At 44.3% G+C, this 12,623-nt stretch overlaps 1 protein-coding gene across 3 annotated transcripts; it reads right to left on the reverse strand.

Annotated features, from left to right (window-relative positions):
* Window positions 1-2,124: 2,124 nt before the first annotated feature.
* LOC123046020 (O-glucosyltransferase rumi homolog) lies at window positions 2,125-8,500 on the reverse strand. 3 transcript variants are annotated; one of them, XM_044469300.1, is made up of 6 exons: window positions 8,187-8,500; window positions 4,787-5,469; window positions 4,148-4,340; window positions 3,761-3,825; window positions 3,454-3,553; window positions 2,125-3,010 (listed from the first exon to the last, which is right to left on the reverse strand). In XM_044469300.1, exons 1-6 carry the CDS (start codon window positions 8,343-8,345, stop codon window positions 2,660-2,662), a joined length of 1,551 nt encoding a protein of 516 aa, XP_044325235.1. In that variant the 5' UTR covers window positions 8,346-8,500; the 3' UTR covers window positions 2,125-2,659. The 3 variants fall into 3 exon arrangements, 2 of the variants coding, with proteins under 2 accessions (XP_044325235.1, XP_044325234.1); XM_044469299.1 differs by having other exon boundaries at window positions 3,454-3,664; window positions 8,187-8,499; XR_006421887.1 differs by having other exon boundaries at window positions 2,824-3,010; window positions 3,454-3,664; window positions 3,750-3,825.
* Between the last annotated feature and the right edge of the window lie 4,123 nt (window positions 8,501-12,623).

A 12,623-nucleotide genomic window follows, 5' to 3' on the forward strand; every position in this document is an offset into this window, starting at 1 on the left:
TGCATTAGGCCGATGGTGTAGGAGATCACCGGGAAGTTGAACATGAAGGCGCCCCAGACGACAAGCCTGGCCAAGAAACGGCCGTCATGGCGTCGCCTCGAGTTGGACACGACAAGGATGCCGACAAGGATGCAGCCTACAGTCACCAGGCCCTCAATCCTCGCCAGCTGCCCGGCGGAGCTTGAGGCGAACCCCTTTGCTGCCTGGGTTGCATTTTTCACTCTATCAATTTGTTCCATGGAGAAGCAAAGCAAATGGAGGGAGCAGTTCTGTGGGAAATGAAGATGGGGCGCAGGTGGGGTTCAAGGAGAAGATCTTAACCTATAACAATGTCTGATGAGCGCGTGGTGGTTCAAGGAGAAGACCTTAACATAAAACAAGACGGTATGTAAGTCAATGTCTAAGCATTTGCGCTGGCCTGATGGGCTCTACTCCTGTGCACACGCATATGGCAGCAGCCCACTGACCAGCTGGGGCCATTGAGGTAATTAAGAGTGGGGCCCTGCTGGTTAAACCATCACAGGTGGAATCTGAATAAAACCAGCCGCAGTACTAAAAGATAACGTGTATATTTCTCTTTTTCCTCACATCACTGCGCATGAAATTAAAGATAAAAAGGAAATCATCAACTTATTTATTGACACCTGACCAATCTCATTGTCAATAGGTCATACACAATTCCATCTTCTCACGTCATGTCAAGTTGGCAAGTGTAGATATTATACTCCCTCCATTCCACAACGTAGTGTGCCCGCGCTTCCCGAAATCTAAGTTTGACCATAAATTTAACCAACGAGACCGACTGCGACGGGAGCAAAAATTATACCATTGAATTCATATTTTCAATACAAAAGTGCTATAATTTTTGCTTCCGCCGCAGTCAGTCTCGTTGGTTAAATTCATGGTCAAACTTAAATCTCGGAAAGCACGGGTGCACTACATTGTGGAATGGAGGGAGTATAACTTAAAATTATTATGGTGAAAAATGGCATGATCCGGATAAAACTAGCTAAGACCCTGACCAAGCTCATTGTCATACACAAATTCATCTTCGTCCACATGGCAAGTGTACATAATAAAACTAGCTAAGACCCTGACCAAGTTCATCTTGTCTTAAGTCAATGTCTAAGAACTAATTTGCGCTAGCCTGATGGGCTCTGCTTCTGTGCCCACTCATATGGCAGCAGCACACTGACCTGCTGGGGCCATTGAGGTAAGAGTGGGCCCTGGTGATTAAGTCATCACAGGTGGAATCTTCTACAGTTTGCAACTTCTTCAACCGGACACAAATAGGCGACTAACAGTGTGATTCATCTGTGCTGTATCGGACAGGTTCTTTGCTCTTTGTTTGTGTAGCTATAAACTACCTCAGACAGTTATCTAATACATACTACGTACTAAATACGACATGCTAGCAAGATGGTGGTTTTGAAATTTTCATATATAAGTTTATAAAGCATCTAAGGCAACAACAGCTGTAAAACAGGACAGTTGCATACTTGTTACGACCATATCACTTTCCGCCATGCTAACAAACATGTGAAATACTCCCTCTGTAAACTAATATAAGAGCGAGTGTTCTAAACGCTCTTATATTAGTTTACGGAGGACAGGATAAAAAGCTATAGAAAACAGACTCTGGATTTTGTCTTGAAATTGCATGAGGAATAGCTTGGCCATCAGACAGTAATCAGTGCATCATAATTGCTAATCTCTGTCGATGCTTCTTTTGAAAATTGAAATGCTCTGGCCTTCAACGAACCAAAACTGAATCGCAATGGACTTTAATATTCTATCAAATGGGCAAATTGGCAACATCCTATGGAGAAAAATGACAAATGTTTAAAAAGCCATCTAGAAGAACAAGGTGTTTAAAAAAAAGTTTAGCATGTCAGTGAGGTACGCATCAAGGTGCTAAAGAATGAACGGCAATTAGAGTGAAATTGTGACCAATAAGCAGAATCAAGCCGAGAGAGAATTTAGTTATGGGCTGAATGTGTCATCGTCACACAAAATGAAAACTGCAAGGAGCACAAAGAATGAAGTGTTGCCTTCTTGCATACCGGAGAAGCAGGGCAAACCACAAGGAATACATGCAGAACTCTTTGGGATTGGTCTTCCATATATGTACGTATATGCAATATTTATTCAGTTATATGATTTTGTCCTACTGTACCTTCTGGCCACATGATTTTGGCATAAGTCAGCGAAAAAGGAGCTTACCTTCTGGTGTACTGGGAGTGTCAATAAAAAATCCTGTAAAGCAGGGCACCAACATTTCCGCAACAGCTTATACATAAATTCAGCACAGCACAACTTAACAACTGCAAATTGGATCTTTCATAAAAAAATATCAGCAGTTCATATCGCACTCTGAAGTGTAAAGTCTAGTTTCAACCTTGAACTTGAAGACGGTCTGAAACAAACGCTTGAACTTTCAATTCTGGAAATTCAAACCCTGAACTTTTTTATCCTGGTTAGTCCCGGTCCTTTTTCACTGAAATCATATTTGGCCCCCGAAATACGTGCATGGCCGCACCATGCAGACACGCTCACCGTGCTTCCACAGTCTCTTCTTTGTGTGCCCTCAATAGCGATGTGAATCACCGATATCGGTCTTGGCCTGCGCCACATCAGCAAATCCAGTTCCCAAAGTATGTTATCTAGTTGTTGAAGCTCTGCGCTCCCACATTTCAACCTGCCTGATTGAATTTTCTTTCCTCTGTTTTAACATTGTGAGCTCCTGAGGGTTGAAAGGTGGGGGAAGATCACATGGACCTGAATCATAGGCAGACTTCACCATGGATTCCATAAGAAACTTCTTCTCGGTGCCTTCAGCTTGGCAGACCAAAGATTCAGGACAGACCTCAACAGCTTCAGGTGGCTTAGTTGGCTTGAACTTTAGAAGCTTAGCATATTCGGTTAAAAGGTGGAGCATGTAATCATACACATGGTCCATATTAACCTCTTGTTGAACGAAATCGCTTGCTTCCTTTCCTATGCGCTGTGCCTATGGAGCAGATTTGTCAAGAAGAATGTAATAGACTAATAAACAACATTGTTAAAATTCTCAATATTCAGGTTCAATAACAGTCAGCTCTTAAGGAATTCAAATACTATGCGGCAAACTCTAAATGGTTATTAGTAAAGAAAAGTGGATGTATCCTTAAACACCAGACATGCATTCAGCCTGGTCAAATTCAATACAGAAGTTTAGATGAAAATTTCAAGTTACCAGGGCTTAGCTGAAGTGCTCAAACATCAGCAAGTCAATGTTTGCTTTCATTTCATGTTTTGGTTATGGTTCACAGTTTACATCACATCTAATCTTGATGCTATGTACTTTTAACAGAAGGTAAGAAAATAATCCATGACACTCCATTTCCATCAATAATGTTTAGCACTAAAGAACGTAATCACATGCATATATAAATGTTGATAGAAGGAATGTACCAATTGCTTGTGGGAGTTGCCCCAGTCAACAGCATATTGTATTGAGGCGCACTTATTTTCATTCCGAACTGGCCAATAATGCTGAAGCGGCATAAGAGACCTTGAAAAGAAATCATAGTATTTTGGTGTCACCAACAGTGTCATTGAATCACATGCTAGAATATATTTCTGACTGATAGACCATGCTGATCCTTCTATATAGATCTTGTACCTGTTGAATGTTCAGTGTTAGGAACTTAGCCACACAAAAATAACCTGTAAATCTTGTTTTTTATCACCGAAAAACTAACACTAACACAAAATAAACCTGTGAGTGCACTGACTCTCCAAATTCGATGTCTTATACCCTTCCTTGCTCTCTTTGAACCAGTCCTGCAACACAAACAATAAAGTAAAACCATAAGAGATGTTAATATTCGCCACCAAAAGCAAAGATATTTGCACAAGTAAGCACCCACATGGCTGTGTGCATCCTATCGATGCATTGACAATGAGATAAATAATGTTTTTTTTCAAAAAAGAAAAACAACCAGCAGAATTTGATGGTTTTGAATATGCAAGTTAAACCATGTGTTTTAAGTATGCCAAATTAAACTATGTAGGTCCACATGAAAAGGGGGGAAAGGAGCTGATGTAGAGTACTTTCTTCAAGGTTCGGTAACTACATGAGTGACACCATGAACATGCGAGTTACCTGAGTGTAAATCCTTGCATTCCAATCTTGCGTGCTGGAGACATTACACTTAACCAATTCCTGCCGTGATGTCGCAACTGCTGCATTCCCTTTCCAGTAAGCATAAGGCTCTCTACTGAACCATCTTACTTTACTATTACCATCCTTCAAATCTTTATGCAGGGCATCCCATGGTTTTATGTTGATCTCGGGCCTGGCATCCATGAAGAGGTATTATAGTGAGAGTTTATGTGCACAACTGAGTATGCAGGACCCAACTTTTAAGTTTTGGAAGACATTTGAACTATTAGCAATACTCGAAAACGTTTGCTAACAGTAGTTTACCAGCGTGTGGATAAATGAGTGGATAATGCTTATCACAGCAGTAATGATGCATTTCCAAAATTACGACTCGTGAATCAACATGTCATAGGCAAACACATCAGTAAACAGTTTCACTGTCATCAAAGTTCTGATACTCAGTTGTTCATTACTGTCTTTCGTTTCAGACAAAATGTAATCGCATAGATAGACAGACAATTTACATGTTATCTTCTCAATTATCAGTGATGAAGCATACCAATTTTAGGCATTAACCGAAGGAGCATTCTATACAGTTATTCTAAAGTGAGAATGAAGAAGGCGAGAAGGCATAATTACCAGCCCCAGAATGACCAATCTGGGAAGACGATGTCGAGCGTCCTGTCATCCCCGCAGTACCGGAACAGCGGCGGCATGAAGAGGGCGTGCTCCCCGCGGTAGAGGTGCGTGCGGACGACGGGCCAGTCGACGCAGTCGAACATGAGGTCGAGGTCGGGGACGCGGCCGGGGTAGCGGCGGAGCAGCTGGAGAATCCCCCAGATAGTGAAGAGGTCGCGCGTCTGGAACGCCGGGCGGAACCGCTGCACGAACGCGCGGCCGTTCAGGACGACGAGGCGGAAGCTGGCGGTGGCGCGGGCGCGCGCGAGCATGGCGCGGGTGACGCCCCCCGCCGCGCGCCATGGGCGGAGGTCCTCGTGGATGAAGCGGAAGTAGGATGGGCACGAGGAGTAGGATGGTGAACGGGCGGCGGTGGCGGTGGCCGGTAGGAGGTCGGGGGCGGAGCGGCAGGAGGATGAGGAGGAGAGCGCGAGGGCCAGGGTTTGGGAAGATTTGCTCGCTTTGGTGGTGTGGGAGATGTTGCGACGGACGGGAGGGGTGGGGCAAGAGATGGAGTAGGCTGCGGGTGGCGGTCGTGGTGGTGTGGAGGTCGACTGCGGTGATGGGTTGGGGTGCTGTGTTTCGGGGTGGAGAACGGCGGCGGCGGCGGGAATGGCCGCGGCGGTGGGGAAGCTTACCTGTAACTGCAAAGACGAACGAGACGATCATTGCAACGACAGACGAGGCTTCTTGGTTGTTTCTCAAAAAAAAAAAGGCTGGAAGCCCAGGCTCTCAATGTAGGTTTCTGATAAATTTGATCTAGCTTTTTCAATATTTTGAAATGAAATGAAAATGACTTTGGAAATGAGAAGTAATTATTCTAATTAGACTTTAATATCCGATAAATCAGGAGTTTTGCATCATTTCATACTTGCGTGATAGGATGGTTCTTGGCGACGACTTCTCTTTTAGTGGTTGTTTGGATAGCGAAGAATTACCCTCAGTTTTCTAAAAAACCGTTTTTAGAATACTTTATGGAGAACCAGCTTTTGCGAATTGTCTGTTAAGAACTCACTTGTAGAAAATCCTATTTGGATTTACAAATCCTTAAACGGCCTATGTAGAAAACTACCCTTGCCTACCTTCAAGGAAAAACTGGGTGGATGTGATTGCGTTTGCATGCAGATGGGGCACAATATATAAACGCACCAGCTACAAACTAGGAACTAGGTTATTGGAGTTAGGATAAATGTGATTATACAAAAACGACTAATAGTCGTTTTTTCAAAAGCTCAGTTTTTGCATGTTACAAGAACCAACTTTGGATATCTTTGAGTTAGTTAGACAAAATCAAACAGAGTTTTAGTTTATTACGCTGCTAGACGAGTTTAAGAAAAACTAAATCTCTAAATACTCGTTAACCAAACAACCCTTGGTTGCATGGAAAATAGAAAAATCTTATCGAAAAATGAACCAGCTTGAACAACGTTAGCAATCCGCGCTCATCGTCACCAAACATGAAGGCGAATAGGATACAAATGGAAACATGCCCCACCATTTTCAGCACTACCGTCAAACCTTTCTTCCTTTTCCAATGAGCAACAACATACACAACTACCTAAAAATACATTATTATTATTATCATTATTATTATTATGAATTTAAAAAGACATTCATATGTGCAGTATAGGATGAGCCCATTTAATATTATACGGAGAGCCTTTCTCGAGAGCAACAAAATTTACTTTTTGAACACCGGAGCAACTAATTAAGGGGTCGGTCAGAACCCAACATGCATTTTTTTTCAGTGAGCTGAGAGCGCGCCACTTAATGCACCCAGTCACTGGCATGTGTTGGGCACCTGCAGGAGCACTATTTTTTTCCTTTTCTGAATGCATTCTTTGATTTTTTTTATTTTTTTTGGATTATGTGGTTTGAGGATTATTTTTTTTTGAACACACACACACACACACACACAAACACACACCATATTTTGTAAATTTCATAATGAAATATATTTTGATGAGCTAAAAAAACATGTTTTTCCATCACAAGTGCTATTCACTATAAAAGTCCATTGTTTTTCCTTTGTGTATGGTACGCCAAAATGTTTGACTATTTACACTAATGCGATATAAATATCTATGTACATGTATATTTAAAAAAAAAACTTAAAACTCATATTTTCATAGAAGAAGAGACCAACTTAAAATTCATATTCTCGAATTATTTAAAAATCGCCTACGGAGCTCGGGAGCAAGAAATCATTTTCCCAGACTACAATACCTCCACTCTATTTCTATTCAATATGCACAAGTGGTAAGTGGGGGGCCACTTGTCAGTGGATCATACTGTTGTTTCCCCTTTTTTGTTTGCAACGGCCGAGCTTGGCCTCGCGATAGGAGGCAGGCCCGGCAGAGGCATGGCCGCATGGGCAGTGCCAGCGGAGGGCGGCGGCAGCCATGGCCAATTCCGTGGACATTCCCATTTTCTTTTTCTGGACGAAAGCGAATCTCACAAGTCACAGACCAATCGTCGTCTTCCTCTTTATTCCAGCATCGAATGAAAACCTTCACTAAACAAAGCTCACAGTCACAGACTAACCGGAGAGGCATCTGCGGCCGACCTCCAAAGTTCCAACCACCCGTGCACTCTCTCGTGAGCCCTCCTTTCTTCTTGTCTTTCCCTTCGTTTTCTCTACCTTTTCTACGTGAACGCTCGCCATCTTATCAAAATACCGCTTTTTCTTTGGCCCCTTCGTTTTCATTCAGTTTTTTCTCCCCAAAAAAGGAGGCGGCAGCGGCACGCCGGCACGGCAGGGAGGAAGATGACCTCGCCGCAGACCCTCCGGGTCACACTGACCGAGGGGGGCTGGTGCTAGCGCCTGTGGTGTGGTACTATGCGTAGTGCGTCCATGGGCACCGTGACGTGAAGGGCACAACACAAAAGCAGACACGAGAAAGGAAAAAACTAATACGGCAAACCTACCGGCTTTCAACGCCGTGGTCCATGCCGGCGGCTAACGGACCGGGATGGACGGAAGCACCGTGTCGACACTTACAACGTCAAGTAAACCCCCAAACCTCTAGTAGCATTCATGGCTGAGCGGCTATCTATCGCCGCCGTAGTCCTTGGTAGGAGTAGACGACGGTCGGCGGCGTTCCTCAAGTCAACTAACAGTACTCGTGTTACATTAGAAGGCCAATCATGCAGCAATGAAAATTAGTTTGGGCCTCTCTTTTGCACGGCTAAGAACTCGATTAGTTGAGAAGGGACGAAGAGGGTCCAAGGGAAATTCTAGTCATTTGCATCAAGAAGCTGGGCTGCTACCACCGATCAAGCATGTAGCAGAGTCTTTCGGCATGGCAACCCGAAAAACAAAATGAACCAACAAATCGAAAGCCTTCAAGTAGCAACTCACAGTGGTGGTGGTGGTGATCCAGCGAGTGGATACGGCGACTGCTCCGACGACGACGACGGAGAAGAAGAGGAAGGCCGCGCTCGTTCTCGACAACGCCGCCACAAGCTTGCTGGATCGCTGTCCCTCCACGGCCCCAGCTGCTGCCACCGCCATCGCCATGGCAGCCGGCCTCTTCGCCAATCGCCGGCGACCTTTATTGTCTCAGGTATACTACGCTGCGAGATGTTTCAGAGTTCAGACAGTGCTGCTTGAAGAGCAGACGAGTGAGCGGGTGCTCTGTTTCTTTTGACGGTAGGCACGAGCTCTTCTGTTAAGTTATGACGCTCTCAGCGGCACAGGGGCAGACAACGACCCACAATACAATTTATGACGTCTCCACACTTCCACAGGCTAGCGCAGCAGCTACGTTGAACACGTCAACGGCTTTCCACAACGAGCAGATGAAAATGCGCGCGCGCGCGCGCGCCCACACACACACAAAGCTCTTGAAAATTCCGTTTCGAAAAAAAACAAAGCTCTTGAAAATTATGAAAGTAATTACAGTGGTACATGCAAACCATGCAATCACACAAGAATCTGCAAGACTTTCCAAAAACTACGATTCTTGGGTCCAACTTTGACTATGTATTTGACTAAAAATATACAAATTATATGCTATAAAAAAATTGTTGAATTTGTATTTAAATGAGGTTTTCATGACATAATTTTAATGACATATAGTTTATATTTTACTCCCTCCGTTCCAAAATAGATGACCCAACTTTGTACTAAAATTAGTACAAAGTTGAGTTATTTATTTTGGAACGGAGGGAGTATTAATTAAATCGATGATCAAACTTTGGCTTCAAATAAAAGGGAGTTAATAAACCGGACGGAGGTGCTGTAAAGAGCTCCTAATTGCCAGTCTGAGTCGCGAGTACGGATACCATGGATCAATCGCTCCCTCATTTCCACGACCGATAGGTGAAGCATACCAACAACCGAGCAGTATCTTCCAGGATGTACTATGATACAGCCGCACAGCACTGACGCCACGGAACATCGCTAGCGCACTGCGTGATAGATGAATAAAACTATTACTTGTATTATGTTTAGCATATGATACATGGCTGTGGTAGGATGAATTTTCCCTATATATATATATATATATATATATATATATATATATATATATATATTGATACAAACCGACTTAGATTAGATATTACAAACCGTTTTGGATGAAAGAAGAGAAACGTTGAAACCAGGCTCGTGGAGGTTGTTTGAGACCATAAAGAGATTTCTGAAGAAGACACATGATTTGGATAGGAATGATTTTCAAAAACAAGAGGTTGCTGACAATAGACGGTCTCTTGAAGAGAAGCATGGAGAAAAGCATTTTTTACATCTAGTTGATGGATGGGCCATGCGGAGAAAATAGTGATGCTAAGAATAGTACGAATGGTGCTGGACTTGACAACATGAAGAGAATGTTTCATCATAATAAATGCCATGTTGTTGAGAGTAACCACGACAGACCCAACGGGCTTTATAGCGGGAGAGGCTCCTGTCAGAGTGAAATTTTTGGCGAAAGACCCATTTGCCAGAAACGATATCTGTATTGGGAGGACGAGGAACTAACTGCCAAGTATTGTTTTGAATTAAAGCATTGTATTCTTCTTGCATGGCAGCATCCCAATTCGGATCAAGAAGAGCACTTTTGTAAGTTCTGAGGATGGAAGAGAGAGATGTGGTAGCATGTAGGTTGAGGCGATCTATGGGCTGACAAAAACCTGATTTGGCGCGAGTACGCATGCCATGATCATTGACAGGGCGACGGTAGGAACAACTTTAGCTGGTAGGATGGAAACGGGGGGTGTCTGGTGTAGGAGAAGATGCAGACGATGGGTGGGGTGGTGTTGGGTTGTGTGATTGCGGGTTGGGCGTTGGCGGGTTGGGTGATGGCGGGTTGGGTGGTGGCAAGTTGTTTGGTGGCAGGTTGGGTGGTGACGGGGTGTTGGATGCACTACTGCAGGATGCTGCTAACGCGACACTACGATCAGAGACCCTTCGAGAAACTGTGTGCGATGCAATAATCGCAAACGGTAGTGTAAGAAAACCGTCAAAAATGTGGAACACGTTTGCGATGATGAATGCATCAAACACGGTTCAGATTTTAGTTGCGTGTGTGATGCACGGCATACGGTTCAGTTCAATGAACTGTTTGCGATGAGGAAGTGGAACGGAAACGGGCAGCCAGATGAAGGCGTGTGCGATATACGACATACAGTTTAATCGGATTAACTGTTTGTGATGAGGCGGAACAACAGAAACGTACAGCTAGATAAAAGTGTGTGCGATTGAGGGCATATGCTTTAGAAGGATTAACTGTTTGCGATTAGGCAACAAAACAAAAACGGTCAGCCAGATCAAAGGTGTGTGCGATTGATGGCATACACTTCACACGGATGAACTATTTGCGATTAGCCATAACAAACACAAACAGTTAGACAGATCAACGTGTGTGCGCTAGATGGGCACACATTATAATTAAAAGAAGCGTGCGCGATGGTAATAACGAGCGCGCACGGTTCTTGCAACAAGACGTGTGCTGGCATTGCCTATTGCGATGCACCAAACGCCACGTACGTGGGCGAGAAAGCGTGCCCACGTTACGTTGTCCGGGAATAGTGCCGCACTTAGAAATTATAGAACCGTCAATAAATTTTGAGCCTGCGTCCCGTCACCTTCCAAATTGCAAACCTGTTCACACCGATCAAAATCTAAACGGTTTCTCACTTAGGAGCGTATTAGTACTCGGTTATAAATATTGTACTATGCCAAGATGACTGCACATTCCTTCCTCAACTCCTCACCCACAAAAGCAAACAAGTCATTCAACATCGTTCTCTTGCGTCTGCCATGGTCAGATTGAGTTCTCGGTCGAGAGATTACCACCACGGAGAGGCGAGCATGGAAGCAGAAGCACGAGAGATGTCCGGCTTAGCCGTGAAAGCAGCCAGCATGTCCCGCCGTGCCGCCGAAGCAGCACGGAGCCGTCGATGCAGCAGACTAGCCTGGTCACGCTGTGGAAGCAGCAGAGATGTCCTCCTGCGCCGCGTTGGCTTGGGAAAATCTCTCGCGGGCAAGCAAGGACTCTTACAGGCGCATGCATGCGATCGTCCATAGCCAGATGGATCAGATCTCCGACTGGATGAAGCTGCAGGACAAGTTGAATGCCTCGTTTGAAAAACTCCGGGCCGAGTGCGACCTGCTGAGGGCGAAGATCGACGGAAGGGCGGAGCAGGCGGAGGAGACTGCTGACTTGTTGAAGAAGACGGGCGTCATCGTCAAGAAACTTATGGACGAGAATGCCATGCTCCGTATCGAGCACAAAAGGCTGGTGGAGGAATCCGCGGTTGCTTCCGAGCAGCATATTAAGGACATGAAACTGATGAAAGAGATCATCACCGCTCGCGGCGAGAACTAGTCTCCGCGACCTGCAGCACATCAAGAAAGTAGAGATCAATGAGCTAGATCGTTGTATGCGTCTTCCTTCTTCTTTTGCCCTTGTGTATTTCGGGCATAGCTGCATGTGGCTTTTTTAGTTATCTTCCTAGATATGTAAGACAATTATTATCCACTGTCATCGTTCTTATATTCATCATGCTTGCTATAAGTCACAGTCGATGCTATATAGGTCCGTCGAATCTTACATCAAGATCCGTGCAAAACTTTCTTTTCAAATTTTCACTTTTCTCTCTTAAATCTCAGTCCAGTGAGACATAGCCACGCCGTGAAACAGGGGCTCGGGCGCCATTAATGGAGACGTTGGGAGGGAGGTGCGCGGCGGATAGAGGTCAAAGGGCTCTCTTCCCGATGAGCACGCACAGGGGTCTGATTGCACGCCTCCCGTACTCAAATAACTACCCCGCACGACACCTCCTAGCCAATAAAAAGGGATGCGTGGCGGCACGTAATTGGTAAGTAGAACACCCACGGTTTCAATAATAGTTGTGTTTCCGATTTCTAACGTGACAACACTTGTTCCAAAATGACTTTGTTGATTTTTAATGTGTGCGCCTTCACAAATCGGACATAAAAATTACCACAGCATGTTGGTGCCATGTCATGACACCATGCCAAATTCCATGATTTTCATGCGTGTTTTGGATATGCAGGAATTAAAAAATGAAGTTTCTCAATCTTTTCGGTCGAGCCACTGTGCCCAGATGTTTGAATTTCATTCTCATTTCTTGCATGGGACCTAGAAATTCACCCAAGGACACACATGTGTTTTTTCAACCAATTTTGGTGCACTGGAGCATGTGCTTGTAGTTCAAATTTGAATTATGCACATTAAATGCCAAGAAATTCAATTAATGTGTAAAAAAGGCCAAACAAAACCGGAATAATTCCAAAATTTAGCATGATACTTCTATTTGGTCTAATCTTCCT

The sequence above is a fragment of the Triticum aestivum genome, chromosome 2B, assembly GCF_018294505.1.
Source record: "Triticum aestivum cultivar Chinese Spring chromosome 2B, IWGSC CS RefSeq v2.1, whole genome shotgun sequence".
NCBI classification, from domain to species: Eukaryota; Viridiplantae; Streptophyta; class Magnoliopsida; order Poales; family Poaceae; genus Triticum; species Triticum aestivum.

Coding starts and splice junctions, on each gene's coding strand:
- LOC123046020 (XM_044469299.1), bottom strand. CDS start 8,345: ATGGCGATGGCGGTGGCAGCAGCTGGGGCCGTGGAGGGACAGCGATCC. Junction 4,341..4,786: donor GATTGGTCATTCTGGGGCTG/GTAATTATGCCT, acceptor CATGGATGCCAG/GCCCGAGATCAACATAAAAC. Junction 3,665..3,760: donor GAGAGTCAGTGCACTCACAG/GTTTATTTTGTG, acceptor AACATTCAACAG/GTACAAGATCTATATAGAAG.